The 21152-nt window shown below is 42.9% G+C and overlaps 1 protein-coding gene across 14 annotated transcripts in view; it reads left to right on the top strand.

Annotated features, from left to right (window-relative positions):
• PHAF1 (phagophore assembly factor 1) overlaps positions 1-21152 on the top strand; it is a 1056812-nt gene that overhangs the window by 640455 nt on the left and 395205 nt on the right. For 9 of the 14 annotated variants that reach the window (XR_011284154.1, XM_069640122.1, XM_069640053.1 and 6 more), the window contains 2 exons: positions 1154-1248; positions 1632-1655. Coding sequence is in view for 13 of the 14 variants with exons in the window: in XM_069640122.1 (XP_069496223.1) it covers positions 1154-1248; positions 1632-1655 (119 nt within the window). In the remaining variant the exon portion in view is untranslated. The remainder of the gene's footprint in view (positions 1-1153; positions 1249-1631; positions 1656-21152) is intronic. The other 5 variants (XM_069640131.1, XM_069640088.1, XM_069640061.1 and 2 more) reach the window with 1 other exon arrangement.

Below are 21152 nucleotides of genomic sequence, written 5' to 3'. Positions count from 1 at the left end.
TGTCCCGGGTCAACTTGGCTTGCCACTTTTTATATGCAACTTGAAGCACATCCGCTGAGAGATATGTATAGTGCCATAATGCTATATATGCACTATGTGCTATTTTAGTTGCTGCAAGTTAGTTGCATTATGCAGTACTGCTCATTGTGTTTACTCAGGATGCTGCGTAGATGCTTTTGTCACTACCCAGTTGTTTCCTGCTGGTGTGCACAGGCTGTCCAGGGGTGTAATGCACCGTGCCCTGCTTCCTGGATATCACTAACAAATGCACTCACACACAGACACTATAACGGGACAAGCCAACTCTCAGTCCCCATGCATAGACTTCCTCTCTGGGCCTGACAGTAAGCGTTCAAGAGTGCAGCGTTTCAGCATGGGGGTCATGCAGACTCGGGCCCTCACTCCCGGCCTCTCCAACACGTCGCGCTTTGATGGCAATCCCGATGGTGCTCCGCAATGGTCTCAATACGTCCTCCCCCTGTGCAGTCATCCGCGTCTCCAGACTCTTGTGTGTTCCAGGTAGGGTTTGTGGTAGTCCTAGAGTGCAAGGAGCTTCACTGGACACTGGTTACTGCCGGATAGAGCATAGGGCCAGTCTGTTAGTTATCCTGTCCTGCCTCGTACTTCCGCTTGTGGCCACTCGCTCTCTCCACGCCGCAGGGCCCTAAGTATTCTAGGCCGCAGTTCTCTAGAGCTACCATAGGACTCTGGCTCACACTCGCTTAGGTTATGGGGGATCTGGCCGTACGCGGGGTTATTACATAATAATTTGTCTGGAAAGCAGGCTTTAATGAAGATCAGCCGGCGGTCCCCAGTGAGGATCAGCAAGTTGAAGCCATCTTATGGCTGCTCAACAGCACCCCATCTGTGCTGTGATCTTGATGTTTGGTAGGCTAATAATTTTTTTTAACCTATTTGTGGGTTTTGAGATAACCTATGGATTTGGATAGAAATGGGTCTGCATTCTTTTTATATGTTCACTATAAACAATTCTAGTAATAGTACATTTTCAAAATGCTTGAATTCTTCTCATTGTTAAAGTCTATTGCTGCTCAATGTGCATGTTTTGCGTTTATGGTTCACACAAGGTCTCAGAAAATGGGCAAATGACACTTATTTGTATGTTGCTGACAATGTTTTGTCTCTTTCCCAGTGTATAATTCAGCAGAACAACTGTTTCACCTCAACTTCAGAGGATTGTCATTTTCCTTTCAACTGGACTCCTGGTCGGAAGCGCCGAAGTATGAGGTTAGGATTTAGTCTGTTCGTAAACTGGCCTACTGCTTTTATTTGGTATTCGTGTGTTGTTGGTTAGCCTTGAACATGCATCAAAAGTCATTGGATGATTTGTAGAAGAGATATTTGTTGTAATGGCTTTGCAACGTATGCCACAGCATGTTGTGTCCTGCGTAGCATCTGACAAGCTGCAGGCTCCCGCTGTGATGAGCAAGTGAGGCAAGTGAGGCAGTAGCAGGCACTTAATCCAATAATGTCTTTGTGTGAATGTCCTTCAGAAAGCTTCCACCTCCTCTCTTCATGCCTGCAGATTCTATTCTTTATGTAAATTGCTTGGCTTTTTATCCTTGCTTCCTTTGAAAGTTATAAATAATATAATGTATCTGTTTATTTAGTTTTCCCGGAGGATAGTGACACAGGTAAAAGAACTGAAGGACTTAAAGTTTTATATCTGGGCACTCTGGCATCGTTAGTGTAAATATATACATTGTAACATGAATGTTGCTGCATGCTGCACATGTAATTATGAAACTGTGACATGCATGCAGGGTGATGCAATTTTGATAGCTTGTATACCTCAGCTTCTGCCATGGGTGAGAATAAGTATACATGGTAGTGTACACTGTGCCTGAAGTGCATGCTAAAGAACACACAATACAAAGATGTTTCAAAACCTTTATTCAGTGGTCATGCTGCAGGGTTGGGTTGAGTGTCTCAAGAAAACAGAGAGGGACAAATAAAATAAAATGAAGAGGAACATTTACAAAGAACTGAATCCAATCCCTGTTCCAAGTATGGTTGGCCTTGCATCCACTCAGGGCAATGTTAAAAAAAGTTGCACATTAACAGCATAGTACACTTCGCTGTGTTCACCGTTTGCCCTGGTTGTATTTGCCTTTGCCTTCCTCTTTGTCGTGTCCTGTGTCTTTGTCGTTAGTCATTGCCATTGTCCTGTTGATCCAACCTTCCCTTGCTATCTCCTGAGGGAGCAGTGGCTTGGATACTGCTACTGGGATAAGCCTGCTTTTTGACCCCTCTTTCCCTACAGGTTTCTGTAATGCAAGTGTGCATGGGAAGTCTGCCTATTACCAGACTTCTCAAATTAAGCAACATTTCTTTATTTGGACTGGTGGTCTTGCCGCGGCCATCAAGAACTTGGTTAGTGCCCCTCGCTTGTGGGTCTGTGGCTTCTTTCTCAAACCTGCGCTCATGGCAGCCTCTGGGCCAGGGTTCTCAACAGACTCTTGGTTGCACTCTCTCCTCTTGACTTGGCCTGTAGTAACATAGGGCTTAATTGACTCACTAGCTATTTGGTCATTTTAGCTCAGACAACTCGGGTGCAAACTTCCCACTCTTTTTTTTCTTTCTCTGTACACCTCTCTTCCTGGAATGCTGCTCTAACACAGGGTTTGAATACTTAATATATCTAATGAGCGTTTTGATTTTGGATCAATTTTCCCCAGAATTGCAGTGCGAGACTAAGGGATCCCAGAAGCTGCCTTTTTGGAAAATTACTTTCAGAGCACCATAACGTCAGACATTACTAGAGAAAGAGGTCCGGTATTGGATCTTTGGAAAGGAAGAGAATTCCCAAAATAATTCCAAAGACAATTTATGGTTAAAAATGTAAATCTGACTATAAAATAAGAGAAATCCCTTTCTGATAATTTAAAAATGAAACTTGTAAATCGAATTTCTACATGTTTGTGAGATTCGTATACAGGTTTGCCATGCACAAAACACTACTTCAATGTGACTTTAACACGCAAACAATGTCTTAATAGGAGTACACTGCATCCCTTTCTATCACATGGTTCACATATACAAGTACTCAAGCTTTGTGTCAACGGCCATTTTTGCCGCGATTTTAACACATGGAACATACAGATCTTGCACATCATATAATGGTGTAACAAGATAAAAGCCTTTATTAAATACAATTTGGAAAAGAAGTATTGGATATCCTGCTGCGAGTGGTTATGTGGATCCAAGAAACCACTTCAGTCTCTGCCATATGATTTCCTCTTCCTTTGCCTTTGGACTTGCACTGGAAAAAGGACTCCTTTCTCAATATGCAACAACAAGGTTTTCTCTGAAAGCCTTTGAAATGGGTAAAGTGTGCAGTTCTTGGATCTCTACCACACACCCAATGATTTCTTTCTCTCATTCTTTCTTGGATTGGGGCTTTGTGCAGGACTCCATCTGTCAGCATGCACAAAATAGTTCAGGTATTTTACCTCTCTTTTCAAAAGATGGGCAGGAACATATACTTCACTTTCAAGCTAATACACATGATTTCACATCTATCTCTTTGATTGTACTTATATGACAAGACTTCATTTCCCAACTTGCACCTTGCGATGTAACTGCTTTTTCAGCCTTTCATCGATCCGGATGGACATGAGCCTTTCTTTTCTAACATGCAACATATAATTCTTGTTGCATGTCATGACCCACTCCTTACCTCTAACTACAGACCTATCTCCCTTCTACCTTTCCTTTCTAAACTCCTTGAGCGTCTCGCTTATTCTCAACTCTCTTCCTTTGTCTCCTCCTCCTCTCTCCTTCCTCCCTTTCAATCTGGCTTCCGACCTAAACATTCCACTGAAACAGCTCTCACTTCCATCCTCAACTCTCTCCTCGGCATGCCAAGCAATCATCCATCGTTATTCTCTTTGACCTCTCTGCCGCCTTTGACACTGTTGATCACCCACTCCTCCTACACACTCTCTCCTCCTTTGGTTTCAAGGGCCCTGTTCTGAATTGGCTATCTTCCTACCTCTCTTCTCGTTCCTTTACCGTCTCATGGGGAGGTCAGACCTCTTCTTCCTTCCCTCCAACATACGGTGTTCCACAAGGCTCTGTACTTGGTCCTTTCCTCTTCTCTCTTTATAACTCACTCATCGCCCCCGTTATCTCTTCCTTTGACATCTCCCATCACTTTTATGCTGATGATACACAACTCTTCCTCTCTTTCTCCTCCTTCACACCTGACCTCCATCTTAAACTCTCCTCCTGTCTCACAGCTATCAAGAACTGGATGTCCTCCCGCTTCCTCTCTCTTAACACCGATAAGACAGAAGTCCTTTTCTTCCCTTCCTCCTCCCTCTCCTCCCCCATTCATCCACTTTCCCCCCTCCAACCTCCCTATCTCCTCCCATGCTCGTAATCTAGGCGTTATATTTGACTCCTCTCTCTCCTTCTCACAACACATTTCACTTACCTCTCACTCCTGCCGCTACCATCTATACAACATTCGCAAAATCCGTCCTTCCCTCACATTCCATGCGACCAAACTCCTTATCTCCTCTCTCATCTTTTCCCGACTATTCTACTGCTCCCCTTTATTCTTTGGACTTCCTGCATCCCAGCTTACCCCCCTTAAATCCATTTACCACTCTGCTGTTCGTACTCTTTGTCTCCTTAACTCTCGTGATTCCATCTACTCCTCGCTCTCTCATCTTCGTTGGCTACCTTTCCACTTTCAGTTAAAATTCTGTTTTCTCTGCCTTGTTTTTAAATCCTTACATGGTCTAGCTCCTCCTTATCTCTCCTCCCTTCTCACCTTCTACTCCCCCTCACGCTCTCTTCGTTCTGCTGACCGTTTCCTCCTCACTGTACCTCCTTCCCCTTGTGCTTCTTCCAGGTTCCGCTCCTTCCAACTCCTTGCTCCTCTTCATTGGAACGCACTTCCTCTCTCAATCCGCTCTTCCAATACCCTTCCCTCATTCCGCACGTCCCTTAAATCCCTTGTCCTCCACTCTCCTCTTTGAAGGTCTCCCTATTCTCTCATCCCCCCCTCTCTCCCTCTTCTAACTCCTTAATCCCCACTCCCTTCTCATTCTCCCACCTTCCTATTCTTCACTTGTTCTATCCTTCTCTGTTCCCCCACACCAATCCTACTTCCTCTCCACTTCCCCTTCTCCACAGTTAATTGCTTTTTGCACTGTTTTTGCTGTCGAATGATTCATCATGTAATTTTGCTCACATTGTTTATTGTTGTTCACTGTACGAGTTGTTCCATTGTACAGCGCCTTGGTATAAAGCGCTCTATAAATAAACAAATCAATCAATCAATTCAAACTATCTGTAATAGAATTGGATGGAGCATGACTGTTTTCCTGCTACCAGCAAACAATTAAGCATTTCTGTATTTTGTGCAATGGGACTTCAGACTTGTCTCTTCTAGATGGGCTGGTATAAGACTTCAGATCCCAGCTTGTAACAAATGATTCATTTTTTATCTGCCTTTCACTGACTTAGGATGGGAAAATCACTGCATTTCCCCAACATCTAACAATTAATTTCTATTTAGTTTATTTTGTTCTTGGGACCTATTTGAACTGTCATTTGGGCGCTCGATACTCGCTGACCTTGCCTTACTGGTTTTGTGTGCCAGACCTGCTTCCTTGTTGTGCTCTTTGTCACTTTTCACTCCCATTTCTTTTGGAAATGCGCTCTGTGTCTGATTCTTGGGCACTTCATCATCCAATCTCGTCAATGTTCTCCTCCAGTTGCAGTGGTGTTAACAAGTTGCACCTTAATTCACCACCTCAGAAGCTTCTTTTTCATACTCTTTTCCCTATCCGTGCCCAAGTCCATGGGTGTCTTGTCAACAGCGTCCAGTCTGGACTGAGAGATCTTGGACACGGCAGATGAATCTCTGACTTTCTTCCAATAAACCTCTTGTTTTCCCTCCTGACGCCCACTATCATTCCAGCTACTATTGATTTGAATAGCCTAGGGACCCAGCGTACCGGTACTGGTCACATGAATACTGAAAGGGAAGACTGGCTGTTGAATTCCAGCATGCATTGTGTTGATCACAGGCACTTGTACACATATTGCAGAATGCAGTGCTCCTGTTTCATCCTGGACAGCTTAGAATCAGTGTATCTAAAGCATATCTATTTCTGTGTTCCCCGCCACTAACGCCACCAGGTGCACCTTCACATTCAGTGTTGTACAATTTGGATTAAAATTAGTACCCAGAGTGTTTGAGGGTGTTTGCCCGTGGTAGCTGGACGTCTATGCAGTAATCCAGTGCATGTGTATACTTAATTGGGTGATTGGCTGGGGAATCTCTGTACAGGTAATGTCAGGACGACACCCAAGCAACGGTATAATTCGTACCCTGCCTCGGTTAACAGTCATAGGCAAAGTCGCATCTCTTTCTAAGTCAGCCAATGAAATTTTTGATTGCTCAGATAGACCAGTGACAATGATGCTTGCCCCTGAAGGGAGAGAGATGTTATGTTTTAGGATATACTTCCTGTTTACCAGATGTCATCACAGCTTCTGGCTGTGAGGAAGGTAATGAAATTAATAGGAATGACTATTTCATTTAATCACCTGGTATCAAATGTAGGATTTTGTATGAGACCAGGTAAATTGCTCAATGCTTAGTGGTAGTGGTCACAGTAAATTGGGATTTTCTGGTGGTGGTAAAGTCAAGAGTGGTAGAATAGTGGATAGCAAGCAACCTACCAAAACGGAGACCATATCCTATCCTTAATCCCCAAATGACCATAACGACTGGATCTGTAAAGGAATAGGATGCTCTCCTAAACATAATGGTTAATGGTTTGGGTTAATTGGTCATGGCATTGTGTCTGAAAGTTGTTGCTCTAAGAGCAGAATATGTTATAGGATTACAAATTAACTTTGCAGATCCATGAAGTTGTCCGTATACATGCACAAAGTATTTTACACTGTTTGCAGACATCTGCAGTACATTTGCTGTCAACAATTAACAGAACTTGTGTTTAAAGCATTTATGGATGAATTAAAGGTCACGGTCCACCCATCAGCTAACCAGACCCAGCTTGGGATCATAACACTGTGATTCATGGTCCTACTTTCACCTTTTCATTCTTTGATGTGAGTAGCTGGGATCTTAAAGATTTTTCTGTTTTATTTGCCATTGAAGCCATACAGAGAGTTTGTTTATTGCACACGTTATCAATTGTAGAACCTTTTCTGTTAATGCATAAGAAGGGTGTAGCCTTAAGGATTTGCATGTGGGTGACACCTAAGGTCAGTCAAACCATTGAGTATTTGATAAGAAAGCCCAATCCTATTCAGATTAGATGTCTGAAGGTGTCCAGACAGAAGCTCATGTTTGAGAATTCTGTGGATACTTTTTAGGGCTGATGGCAGCTGTTATTTCATTTTGGATTCAGCAAAGGTGCAAGCAATTTTACTGCATTAGTAGCCCATGTACCTTTTTGGTGACCACTGGGGTGCCAGTGTACTTTTTCAAGTCCTCCTCCCAGCCGTTTGGTTTTAGGGGATTCCTTTGTTCAGGGCAAACGGAAGGGAGGCTAAAAATGGGGTATCCAGGCATTGTTTCGAAAAAATAGTTTCGAATGCAAAATTGAAAAATGCATTTTTTTTGCAGGTAAAGGTTTGTTTTAAAAACTATAATGGGTGTTAAGTGGTAAAAAAAAAACAGGTGTTCGGGGGACCCCCCATTAAAAAAAGAAATTTAAAAATGCATTTTTTCGATGCATTTGTTTGTGAACTTTTGCATTAGAAACTTTTGTAGTCGAAACTATCACTATAAACCTAAAAGGTTTATATACATTATATGTCTGAAGGTGTCAAGACAAAAGTTCACATTTGCAAATTCTATGGCTACTTTTTAGGGCCCCTTAACATATTGTTTTCCCTATTTTTTTTTTTGTTGGTGTGTCATGCGCAAACAAGAGGTGATGGCTGGAAGGTTTGGAATTATTCTTAACCTCTGGCATTGCTCTAGGAAAACCCTACAAACTATCATTCTTCAGCCTACCAAGCCATTACGGAAGAGGACGCATCATATCCAAATCAGGCTTTGTCCCACCCCAAAGGGGGCAGTTCAGCCGAAACTGCCAAGTCACATCCCTTCTGCACGAGACCACACGCATCCCTAAATCATGTCCTCTCTAATCATCACCTCCTCTGACCTCTCCATCCATTGGCCCCTTTCCCTCTGATCCTGCCATTGTTTACTTTATCATCTCTGTCCCTCCACCCTTTACTTCTCTTCTCCCCTTGTCCATGGCCAAGATGAAATTCAAGATGGACTCCCTTGCTGATGTGAGTACTGCTTTCCTGCCTCTCTCCCTTATTCATGCCTCTTCCATTGACTGTGCATTTTCAGACTTTCGCTCTATACCTAGGGTGTAAATATTTGCCACAAATTTGCAAGAGCAACCGAGCGTAATGACACATCTTTTGATATCATGCACACGTAGTTCTCCTATAGGTGCCCGCCTAGCCATTCATTTTGCTGGGATTCTTGGCCGTTTTCTCCCATAAAATTCTCAATATGTTTAATTATATTGAATTGAATGGTGTCTTTGGATGTTTTATTGGTAGTCCTTGGGATGTGTATAAAATTAATGTTTGCTGCATATGTTCATCCCAGCCAGGGGATCTCTTGAGTAGACCGCCTGGTAGTCATCTGTTAGCTCTTTGAGCAACAGGGTTATGTTAGTTCTGTAAAGAGCATTCAAATCTGTAGTTATTTGGACCTCTATATAGTCTAAGGATTCAGAGGACCATTTGAATGGACATCTTTGTCCCATGTACCCCATCTAATCTTGTGGAATCTCTTCTTAGTCTCTGGGTTTTGGCTTGGTTAAGAAGTTATGATATGATATGGCATTTGTAACGCGCCTATATACAAGTGTTTCAAGGCGCGACGAGGCGGGGGGGGGAACAAGGGGAGACGGACAACGATCCTACTAGGCCAGGTGTCATTCAGATCGTGCAAGTGCAAGTTCACTCAACAATTCTGGGAGTATTTACCTCATACTTGTGAGGCATAGCAGTACATCATCTGCAAATAGCACTATCCTATGCAATGCGCTTTTTCCTGGGAATCCCCGTTTTCTGATTTTCTTTGCCATGGGCTCCATGGTTAAAGCAAACAAAAGCAGGTTTAGGGGACGACCCTGACGAGTTCTTCAAGTTATTCCTATTGGATCAGAAAGAGCTGTTTAAAGAAATTGTGGCTGTTGGGGGAGGAGAAGGTAGATACGACATGAGCTATGTATGTCAGGCCAAATCCACATACTTGGAGAAAGATAGTAATGAAGTGCCAATCTACCTTATCAATCTCATTGTATGCGTCTAAGGCAAGAAGTCCCCTTTGTGTCTTATTTCTTTTCCTAGTTTCTAAAATGTTTAATTATCTGCAGATATTATCTTTGGTGCTTCAACATAGTATGAAACCAGTTTGATCTGGGTTGATCAATTTAGGCAGAACTACAGCTATCCAGATAACAAGTATTTCGGCGTATAGTTTTTCATCTACATTAAGATACCGGAGGATATGAGGCGCATTTATTCACCTTTTTTTCCAGCTTCAGGATTAGGAAGGTGGTTGCTTCTGCCTTAATTGGGGGGGGGGGGTTACCCTTTGAGTTGTGTGGAATGAATTAAACATATCGGCCATTGGAACCAGTAAGCAATTTTTAAATGTCGTCTTAAACGGTTCTTTTGGGTCTTTCTACAACCCGCATTAGGCGGTGCCATCTTGCACAATTCCAGAGGGCTTTTAAACTAGGTTTTGCTGAGCTGCGTTAGATTTACTTTCTGTATTTATGGCCCCGCCGGATCATCCAGCATCCTAAAAATGTTCTGCCGCAATATGCATTTTGTTGCTGGGGGGTCTGTGGGGGGGGGGGGTCCAGTCCAGACGACGAATCTCTGGTGCCTAGAGGAGGCAGCTTAGAAGCGTCTTCTCTGGCGCCCAGCCAGGCCACAGAGACAAGTGTTTGTTACTTTGATCCTAAGTAGAAGTGAAGGTGGCAGTAGCATTTGCAAGCTATTTAAAGGGAGCCTGGGAACAAAGGTCTAGGATGCAGATTGGTAAAGGAGGTTGATGATTTGAGTGACCTTTTAATTAATTGATTGTCATATGATGTTACGATGGTACCTAATTTGGTTTTAAAATGGGTTTTTAAGCATTGTCGGATAGCGAAAATATTCTATTTATGGTATTTATATGATAATGTATATGTGCTGTGTTTTATAGTCATGTATTGTTTTTTTATTAAGTGTTATACATTTTTCAATCAGAAATAAACATGTTACTTACGGGAAAGATAGAATTCTAAATATTTCTTTGCATTTCAGAATGCCACAGTAATCCACCTGCTAATTTCATGGAACTTTTCCATGAGAGTTGCATATTCTAGAAGACCATACATTTTATATTGATTAAGGTACCACATAATAAGAAATTCTTATTCACAACACCTATTTCCCTAGACACCCAGGCAAGTATTCAACTGTTGTGGGTTTTGAACCAAGAGGATTCAGGTAGCCTTACCAAATCATTATTAGGTGCCAAGCCAGCTAATGGGGGTCTAACCCTGTCGAGCAAGCACTTAGCATTAACTCTGGAAAAGGGTGGATTTCTCCAGAGTAAGGTTTGCTCATATACAGGCGGTTTCCACATGGAAGTTGTGTCAATGCAATTAAGGGTTTCATGATGACATCCATGCTAGAGATTGCAAAATATTTCCTTCAAGACCAGAGCTTTTGGTATGGCTGCATGTTAATGACACGTGTGTTTTTCTTATGAGGCATCAACCCCCTGACTTAAGTCGCAACTGAAATGTGATGATAGTTAAATCTTGTTATGGAACACGAGGGGTCTGAATGATCTGGTCAAAAGGTCCAAAATCTGGTCCCAGGTATTGGATAAGTACCCCGATATACTTTTCTTGCTGAGAACTCCTTTTTTTTGGCTGGACTAGTATAGACTCTGGAATTGTCTGTACCCTCAAATATTTTAGGCTTAGTCACCCAGTAAAGTGTCACAGTAGTAGCTTTGGTTTTTCTTATGGACAACCTTTTTCTGACAGACAACTCAGTCTTCCATGAGGAATAAAGTTCATTTATGGTCCCACTCTCTTGGCAAAATGTTGACAAGTAGCTGCAATTTACGCACTAATGCAAGCCTGAAGCAATATCTACTCCTATTCCTAGAGGATCTAGCAACCTCTGCAAAAGGGGAGATACTTCTGATGGTGGATTGGTCTCATCTGACAAATAGTATTGTAAATGCAATGTCCAAATGCTTCAAGCATATGTTTATAAGTTTGATATTATTAGCTCTTTAGAGGGCAACCCATACAAATCACTGTGATTTTACTTTCTCCTCCAATGTCAATTTCTCATAATTGCGCATGGGTATTATATTCAGTTCTGCTTTGAAAATCAAGGTAACATATGTTACAGTTGGCTCTATAACTGTCTCTGATCACTCCTCAAGTTCACGCCTGCACAGCACACCCTCTTGGCGTTTTACTGTGGACATAGTCAAGGACCCTGTAATGAGGGAGGCGTTGCATGACCGCATACAGCAAATCATTTTAGTGAACCTGCCACAAAAGCCAATAATTCAGACATATTAAAAACTGTGATATGTGGGGAAGCATTTCTATAATTGGAGAATGGTGTACAATTCTCCGAACTGCGGAGCCTAGAGGACAAACCTAAGGCAAATCCCTCACTACAAAACGTTTGATACTAGAAATGAGGTGGATGTTCTATTAATGCTTCAATAAGGCAGAAAAATCCTAGCAATGAAACTGGGCAAAGAGTGGGGGTTTTATATTTTTTTAAAGTCATTTATATCAGCGCTTGATCATACAATGCAACATTGTAACAGCAGCAATCTGTAACTGTATATTTTAACACATTGAAACTCAGTGCCAAGAACAATCATATCTTAGCTGGCCACCGGGGAATGTTCACTTTTCCTACCTCCCAGAAGGAGGAGTATATAGTTAGCTATTAAAGATTTAATTCTGGCGTATTACAATTCTGTCGCAACAGGTAGGATTTAAAGGGGAGCCATATGTTAATCTGACAACATCCAAATGGTTGCAGTAGGGACCATTGTTCCTCTTGATCTGAGGCCCATATCACAGCTCGTAACCACTGCGTGACTGAAGGGCTAGCTGGTCTCAACCATAACAATGTACAGCGAACTGCCAGAAGCATGCATAAACTCGCTAATTTATGTAGCATCATTTTGGTGTATCAAATCTATGGAATAAACATTTTATCAGGCAGCATTAATAGTTCAGGGAAACGTATTGGACATTACATCACACACTCCACCCCCAAAATCCCTCAATTTCAAGCAGTTTCACAACATATGGAGATTGCTAGCACCATCTGTGCTACAACTGGGGCAGAGCGAAGAGTTCACCTGAGAGAACAAGTGCAACCTGGCTAGGGTAAAGTGGAGCACCTTAAATTGTATTAGACGAAATCTGGAATTTAAGGATACCCTATTGGGGTGGGAATATTTTGAGGAGAATGTTCAGGGACCGGAACATTCTTCAGATACTACTACCAGTACAGCTATATCGGTGTCTCCTATCTATTCTTACAACCACTTTTTTCCATCTTTTTCTCCCTTCCTTCTCTACCGGTTCTGCCTCCCTTGACATCTGTTTTTATTCGCTATGATCTATACTCATTTAATGCTCCTTCCTTCTGATCTACTCTACACTCCTCTTCCCACGCTTTTCTAGCATGACCTCTTTTTCTTCTGATCAAGCTGCTTCTTCTCTCCATTCCTCTCTTCTGATTACACTTGTCCTGACCACTCTTTCTCTCCCTCCAGCAAACCCTTGCAACCTCGGCTGTGCTCTGGTCTCATATCTCGTAGTTCTTTACACCGTAAAGCAGAGCGGTTCTGGAAAAAATCCCAGTTGTGATGAGTTGACTACTGTTTCATCTCTTTACTCATTCTATGATTCATCTTTACTTCTACTCCACTCTACTTTTTCCTTACAATCTGGCGTTCATCCATCTCATTCAACTGAGACGGCTTTCTTCACTTGTCTGATGCTCTCCTCGCTGCTTGCCACTATAAACTGTTCTCTATTCTGACCCTTCTTGGCAATGTTGATCGCTCTATCCTTTTTTGCTCATTTACTACACTTTGTTGATCGGGGTCTGTTCGCTAGTGGTTCCGTTCTCATCTCTCAGATTCTTCTTATTCTGTTTCTTGGAAAGGGCACATCTTTATGGTGTTCCTCAAGGCTCAGTACTTGCCCCTTTATTATGTCCTCTTTATGCTATCCCTCTCTCGCCCTCATCTGTTCATTTGAATTCTCATACCACTTCTATGCTGGAGGTACTCAGATCTTTCTTTCCTTTTTCTCCTTTACTGATTCCCTTCACTCTACTATCTCAAATTATCTGCCTGCCATCCAACATTGGATGTCCTCTCACTATCTTTGTTTAAGCCCCACCAAAACACAGGTTCTAGTCTTTCCTGCCTCAACTCTTCCAAATCACCTAACCCCACCTGTTGTCCCCCCTCCCAATTCTCGCTCTTTCTCCTCCTCAGCTTATAATCTTGTATTAACTTTCAACTCTTCACTTTTATCTCAGCTACTGCTTGTACCAGTCGTTTCTTCTTTTCCAATATGTGTCGTGCCTGTCCATATTTAGTTCCTTGAATTCCCCTGCAACGGAATCCTCCTGCAGGTCTATATTCATTATTTCTGTGGTGCTGTTCACAGCGTTGACTCGGGTACAGGAGCTATCTTCTCTTGTAGGTAGTTTCTCTGTGGCCCATCTAACGATGTCCACAGACACTCATCGCCATATGACAAACGACGAGCAACCACAGAAGCAAATGCACTTGCTTCAATTAGTGTTCTACTTGTGGGGGATTTATATTCACCTATAAGTCTATGTTCCCTGTTTTTATTGTGCTATTCAGGGCACCCGATAAAATGTTTGTGTTTTTGTGGGACCACTGACCATTTTTGTGCATCCCTTTGGGGTGATATCCTCGGTTCTTCAACCCCATAATACAAAAGTAGAACAGTATCTGAAACGGTTGTAGTTTCTTCTGACAATGTTCTGCTTGGGAGAAATGAAGTCCTCAGACGTGGCCAAACAAAGGCCCGTGGGTTGGAGTGCAGACATGCCAGGTAGAGATTGACTGCGACAAAGGTGCAGCTTATTGTAGTGATTGTACGTTTCAAGGGGACTTGTGAGTATGTGTGGAAAAACAGAATATAAGCTCAAACACCCTTATGTGCAACGAACGCTTTCCTCAATGAGTGCTAGCTGGCGTTTGCCTCAGGTCAGGCGAATGCATATTTCGGGGGAACGGCGGGAGATACGCTTGCTAAGCAGAGCTAATATGTTTAGAAGCCATTAACCTTTATTCGTATGGAGGGGCCACTTGAAGGCAGAATAATTGAAAGCAGCCAGAAAGAAAGGAACATTATTGTGGGGAAAATTGTTGTATGCACTCACCATGCCAAGATCAAATTAGTGACCCAATCAACACAATGGCAGTTCCTATTTCGTCTATTTTGCCCGTGGAGAAGATTCCAGCAAAACAAACAACCGAGACCCTCTGAGGCATCCAAAATAAAACATACCAAGTCAAGGCAGCAGGAAGCAAGCCAGGGCAGAGCAGAGCCAATTAATATATGAATTAAGAAGGTGCTTGACACAGAGCGCTGACCAGAGACAGGGCTTTATCCACTTTGCTGTTGCTCCTCTGTGCCTCTGTTTTAGACTAGTAAGGAGAATGTGTTGGTCAATGGTGTACAACTCAACTAACATATCCAGTAGGGTCATTACACTGGCACCTTCGTAGCTTGAAATCTGTAACCAACTCTGTGCTAGATTTGGGTCTTAAACAGTACTGGACGTTTGTAAAAACATGTCCTCAATCTATTCGGCCTGTAAACCCAAGTTGAGCAAGTGGTCTAAAATGCTTGGTTCAGCTGTTCCAATAATAATTTTCAGGAGTGGTTCTAAAGCTGTGTTTTTTCCAGCTCTCTGAGACCGTGAATAATTAACAAGCATTGGCATTTTTAGTATTTGTGAAGGCATGGCATATGCATTTGACATTCACTGCCATAATGTTAATACATGGCCCTAAAATGACAACAGCTGGGAAATGGTGTGAGGCATATGATTGCAGTGCCTGACAAATGCCTATTTAATGCCTACACACAAACCAAAACTGTTGGCTTTCTCAGTGCTTTGTTTTTAACAGGACTTCAGTGCAAAGAACAGATATAAATCAAATGAATGAAGGCCCACTTGGTTAAGACATTTGTATAACATCAGTATTGCATTTATAACTGCAATTAAGCCATTAACTCTCTGTAGACTGTTTAGGAATAACATTGGCAGGCAAACATTTTGTTACTGCTTGATCGAGCTAGTTCAAAGCAACCCAAGGAAGGATGTGTTTTGTGCAGGAAGGGCAGGCAGTGATTGGGTATGGCCATGGGTGCTAGTAGAGCAAATGCGTGGTTAAATAACCAAACACTCCCGACAAGCTGATCCTTTAGCACCACCTAGTAGCCAAAAGTAAAAAAGAGCTGCATTTCTTTGCCAAGTAGATGGAAGATTGCCTAGCCATTTTAGAGGGAAGAATATCACAGTAGGATCCCAACAATTTGGACGATGTCAAAATCTCCACATTCTCTAGAGTTAAAAATAAAAATGTATCACAGATTAGAGTGGTTGTGGGGGATAGGGGTTTGCATTTCCATGATGTCAGCTGAATGTATTTGATTGAGGGATTCTGTACATGTTTTTCCTGATAATTGCAATTTTGTCCATACTGGATAATGTATTGATTAGAGTTTGTCAAGGGGAAACAGTGGAGGTTAGAACGTGTGGCCTGCCCAGCTCCTTAATGACCAAAGCATTTTTGATTAAAAGAAGAACTCCCTTCTGCAAATGCTACTGTGAAAGGAGGCTGGTTTTGCTTCGGTCCACTACTACTTCAACTACATTCCATATGGAGTGTTCTGACAAAATTATAGACAACCACAGTTCTACTGGTTGGGCTGCAACTTGATACTTTAAGAATGTATTGGGCAGCTAAAACAAGACTCTTTGAAGGTAGGCAAGACACTCTTCTTTCGTATGCCATAAAAAAGGGCAGCTTCTTAGCCTCTTCTGTATGTCTTTGAGCTACCACATAAATCTGTCTTGGCTTATAGACTGCTTCTCTCTTTCGAGTTGAATAGTCTCAGCTTCACAGATTGTTGATGAGTTCTTTTAACAAGCACCCCGCTCCCTTCCCCAGCTTTATGCACACCACCTTGTTTCCAGTAGCTACCCTCAATGCTGTATTGCCACACTTAAAGCCTTGGATAACCGTGTCACCCTTGTATCAGAGGACTCTGGGTTTATAACAACTTCACCAACTTCAAAACATCAGTGTTTAGACTTTAATTGGGCTGGTTTCATCTTAGAAAGGATCTGTCTACTGGCTTAGGTAATGCATGTTCTTGTGACTTCAGCAATTTCTTTAACTACAAACTAATCTGAATGTTACAAGAGTCAATTTTCATTTTAGAACCCAATTTAGGTACACACGATCACCCTTTGATGATGAACTTCAACTTAAATACGTTTTATTCCTAAAGCGTTCTGCTTTAACGTGGATCGGGAAACGCAACCTTTCTTTGATGTTAGTATTCTTGTAACACTTGGGGAAAGTCAGTTGCTACTTCTGAAGTGATTACTGACAATGTTCTCCCTTTTATTAAGAGACACGCGACCACTCTCGTATTGATTTAAATACAATGGAAATATAAAGATGTTCTTTCTACACAAGCTCTTTAACTTGTGCTCAATAAGCGCATGATAGAATTCCCTTTGTTGTGAAGACTCCCCACTTCTACAAACAACTTTACTCGCTTTCACTTGTATTCGAGTGTTAAATTCGCTGGTTAGTTACCGGCAAGGTGTTTCTTGTGATTTGGAGTACGTAGCTTCACTCGCCGGCTCCAAAGTCACACCAGTTGCGGGCTGCTTCCACTTCCCAAATGTCTTTCAGCTTCTTCTGATGCAGGCACTCTTTGGACCTACACCCCTCTGCAGTAGCGGTGTCTCCGATCCGGCCTTGACCACGGAGAGTCTCCTTTTCTCCTGGTTCTCTCGGCTTGCTTCTGCACATGGGCCTCAGGTAGATGCACGACTTCAGCGCTGCTTCACAGCATTTAGGCGCACCTCGACAGACTGTTAACTTCTCCCAGTCTCTTCCAATGCAGCCACGTTTGGGTGTGGCTGCATTGGAAGAGCCTGGGAGAAGTTAACAGTCTTTCCCGGTTTCCCAGTTTTGTGAGCACAGGACAAACCCGGACCCTGCAGGTGAAATCTGCTCTTCTCTCGTCCCAGTGTCGGTTCTGTGGTCACACTTCATAGTGAACTGCCAGCCTCGAGCTCTGCTTCTTCTGCTACTACTGCTGACCTTCCAGCTTCTGCTCCAGCTTCTTTCTACTGCTCCTTCCTGCAACAGCCTTTTATGCCTCTCAGGTGGGGCAATTGGCTTCAAGTGCAGGCCCTTAGTGTTAATTGCCTGACCTTTGAAAAGGCTGTTAGGCCTGTTTGCCTGTCCTTTACCTCTGCATGCCTCTTCAGCCCTCTTCTTCGTCACAGTCCCTGAGGGATTCTGGGACATGTAGTCTATTTCAAGGAAATTAGGTTTTTCGACGTCCTTTCTACTTTTAACAGTGATTTTACTTCCCCTGGTGGTTTTAGAAGAGGGATTGTGGGGTTTAACCTTTTCAGAGACAGATGGGAGAGAAAAGGCTACATTTCCATCATTCTTTTTGGTATACCTTTGGCGTTGGGGAGGATATTTGATTTTAAGGGTGCAAGAGACCTGTTCTTTGGACACAATACTTTGTTGTAATACCCCCTTGGAGCTTACCCTTCCATCCTTAGTAGGAGGTCGATATAAATCAAAATGACAATAAGCCAATTCCTCCTTTAGAGTATCCCTCTCCAAGTAGAAATACTGTGTCTCACCCTGAAAACTATCCCCACTGCCCTGAGCTATGCCTTCACCAAGGTGATCCTCCCGAGATACACCACCCCAAGGATTAGGTTCAGGAAGTGTCTGCCCTCTCCTGTCCACCTGGGAGGAGACTTTAGGCAGGGTTTTGGTGGGGGATCTGCAGGATTCTACACATTAAGTAATGATTCCCTTATGACCAGCTTCCAGGGAATGGCATTTATATTCTGTTTCTCTAGCCCCTTCCTTGGGGTCAGTTAGTCTTAGATAATAGAATTAAACTCCATGATTATCCGGCCTTGGGATCCTCAGAGAGATCTGATATATTGTTACAAGGAATGAAGGAAAATATCTGGCTAAGCACATGTCCCCCCTTGGTCAAAGTCTTGCTTGACAACAGCATCCTAAATCCTCTAATGATTCGAAGAGGTCCAAGGTGTGGGCTTGCTTCTCCCATCACACCATTAGGTTGTCACCCATTAATAATAATAGATGAGGGCTCGAAATCAGAATATCTGCAGCTGATTCAGCAAACGCATCAGCAAAATCTTTCCTTGAGCCAGGAGGTTGCTAAATTAAGAGCAGGTTAAAACTGTTAATTGATTGGAGAAGTTCTGAGAAGCAAATATCCAGAGTGAAAACAGGTGAAAGCAGCGACTAACCAGTCTAAGATAAGTTGTTAGATGTTGGCCACACCTCCACTGCGATTTGTATGAGACTAGGTTTAGATTTTATAGTTGGCAGGAACTAAGTCATTGATGACTGTAACACTGGCATTGGAAAGCTGGACCTCTCTGAAGCAGCCCAAGTCTAGTTTACTCTTCCAAATCAAGTCTTGGATTACAAATCGATTTGTACCAGAGAGCGTGCATTTATGTAGGATGTTTCTGTTTTAGACATTGTGTGTGGTTTTATAATTGGTAAGTCATACTTATCTGCACCTCTTTAAAACAGGCAGGTTTACTGCTTGGGATCGAGTGATATACATGTTCTTTTTATTAAAAGAATGTTCACAGTTGTGGCATTTAGCAGGGACTCTGACAAGAAGCTTTATGCAATGTACATAATGCGAGGTGCCTAGAGCTAAAAAAAAAAAATCGGTGTCTCCGGAACTCTGTGTGTTGTCTGGGTGCAGATGGACTTGCCTTTCATGCGCCTTAGGCATGCTGCACGTGTCCTTGCTGCTAACGTCTACAGCGCACTAACATGAAATATAGTTTTCTTCTACTCACTGTTGGGCAAGACCAAGAGCAACACAAAGAAAGGACCGACAAAATGTATTCCTAAAGACAATCTTACAAATTTATTACAAAACACACCTGCAGAGTTTGAGTGGGCCTCCCTCCAAAGTACAGTCTGTGTGCAAATGAATATCTCTGTGTGTAAATGAATGTCAATGTTCAACAGCAATTGGAGAGACTGCCTACTCCAAGACTTTCCAAAATGTGTTGATCTACATTTGTGACAGGAGAAATGGCAGGAAGAATACATAGAGTGGAGGAAGAAAGCATGGTCAAAGTTTCACCTCCTAATGCCAACAACATGATAAAGAAGAAGCCACAGTTGCAGGAACAATCAGCGCATCCACAGAGAGGGATTTAAGATATATTTTACTGTTTTTCAACCTTAGAACAATAGCAATACCCTGCAAATCGTTGATAAAGGGATCTGTATATTGTCACTTGAAACACTTCTTTTCATTTTTGTCCTTTGACAAGATCCTTTCTCTCTAAACAGTCCTTTTTCATAACGACATTTTATTAGCTTGTGCAAATCAACAAGATATCAACAACAGCATTGTGATCATTAATCGTAACACTCTGCAATACATGTTCATAGGGAAGATGAGGGATTAGTTGGTGTTAGCCAGCATTCGATTGTCCGGCACTTTAATTGGACTTGGCGGTTATGTCGGCAGCTATAGGTAAGGTGACTGTAATTGAAGATTATGGGCTGGTCAGTAGAGGGGGCTGCTTTGTAGCCATCTGGTGAGTGGTGGCCTTCTGGACAGAGCCGGGAATCTAGTTGCATAGTCCAAGAAAGGATCCCAGATGTTCATGGTTTTGGTGAGGGAATTGTTTCGGATCGCGGTCACCTTTTCCGCCACCGCAATGTCCCAACATTTGGACCACCATAATGGTATTGAGGGTCCTTCCTCATGTTTCCACAGATGGGCCATGGCAATTTTTGCTGCGAGGAGTAAATGCATACACAGATGAGGTATGTGACCTGAGATTGGTAGTGCCCCGCCCCCTGTTTCCCCTAGGAGAATGATCCCCGGATCCCAAGGAATAGTGAGTCCAGTGATGTCTTTGATGTGTTTAATCACCTCCCTCCAGTATGCCTCCGCCTTTGGGCAGGCCCATACCATGTGAAATAGTGAGCCGGGGGTGGTGCAGCCTCGCCAGCAGTGGTCAAAGAAATTTGGATTAGCTCTGTTGATTTGGGCAGGGGGTCACATAATATCTATAGCAGAATTTGTAGCCACCCTCCCTGTTTGTAATACATTGTGAGCTTTTATGCAGCCTGGCCCAGATTTTTGCCCATTCCTCTACCTCTATTTCTCGTCCCAGGTCCCTCTCCCACTCAATCATGTATCTTTCTTTTTTCGTGGGGTCAACCCTGTCCAGGAGACGGTACAGTGTAGAGATTTTGCTTCTTTTTGTTGGGGTTGTAAGGGTGCTCTCTAGAGCCGTTAGCTCTCTAGCGCACTTCTCTCGAACCGCTCTGTGAGATAACCAGTGCCTTATTTGGGTATAATGAAATCTTTCTCTCTCCTCTACCCCAAATTTATCTTTGCATCTTTCGAATGAAATGGGCGAGGCCTCCTCCAGAAAGTCCCTCCTCTTAAGCAGTCCGCCTTCCCTCCAAGATTGGAAACTATCGGGGCTGCAGCCTGGTGAAAACTCAGGGTTATTCCAGATAGGGGGCCCAGCGTGCCCCTAATGCCCCATTTCCGAGCCGCTGCTTTCCAACATCGGGCTGTTGTGATTGTAGCAGCCAGAGGGCCTTTATTCGTTTGCACTTTCCTTTCTGGCAGGTGTGGAAGGTCTGCGGGGTTGCCTGGGCTCCAGGTCTCCTCTATCTGCGTCCATTTCGGGGCATCCTC

The sequence above is a fragment of the Ambystoma mexicanum genome, chromosome 1q, assembly GCF_040938575.1.
Source record: "Ambystoma mexicanum isolate Mex_15411 chromosome 1q, UKY_AmexF1_1, whole genome shotgun sequence".
NCBI lineage: Eukaryota > Metazoa > Chordata > Amphibia > Caudata > Ambystomatidae > Ambystoma > Ambystoma mexicanum.
Note: the sequence above shows the minus strand (reverse complement) of the source record. Positions and strands in the feature narration are given on the sequence as shown.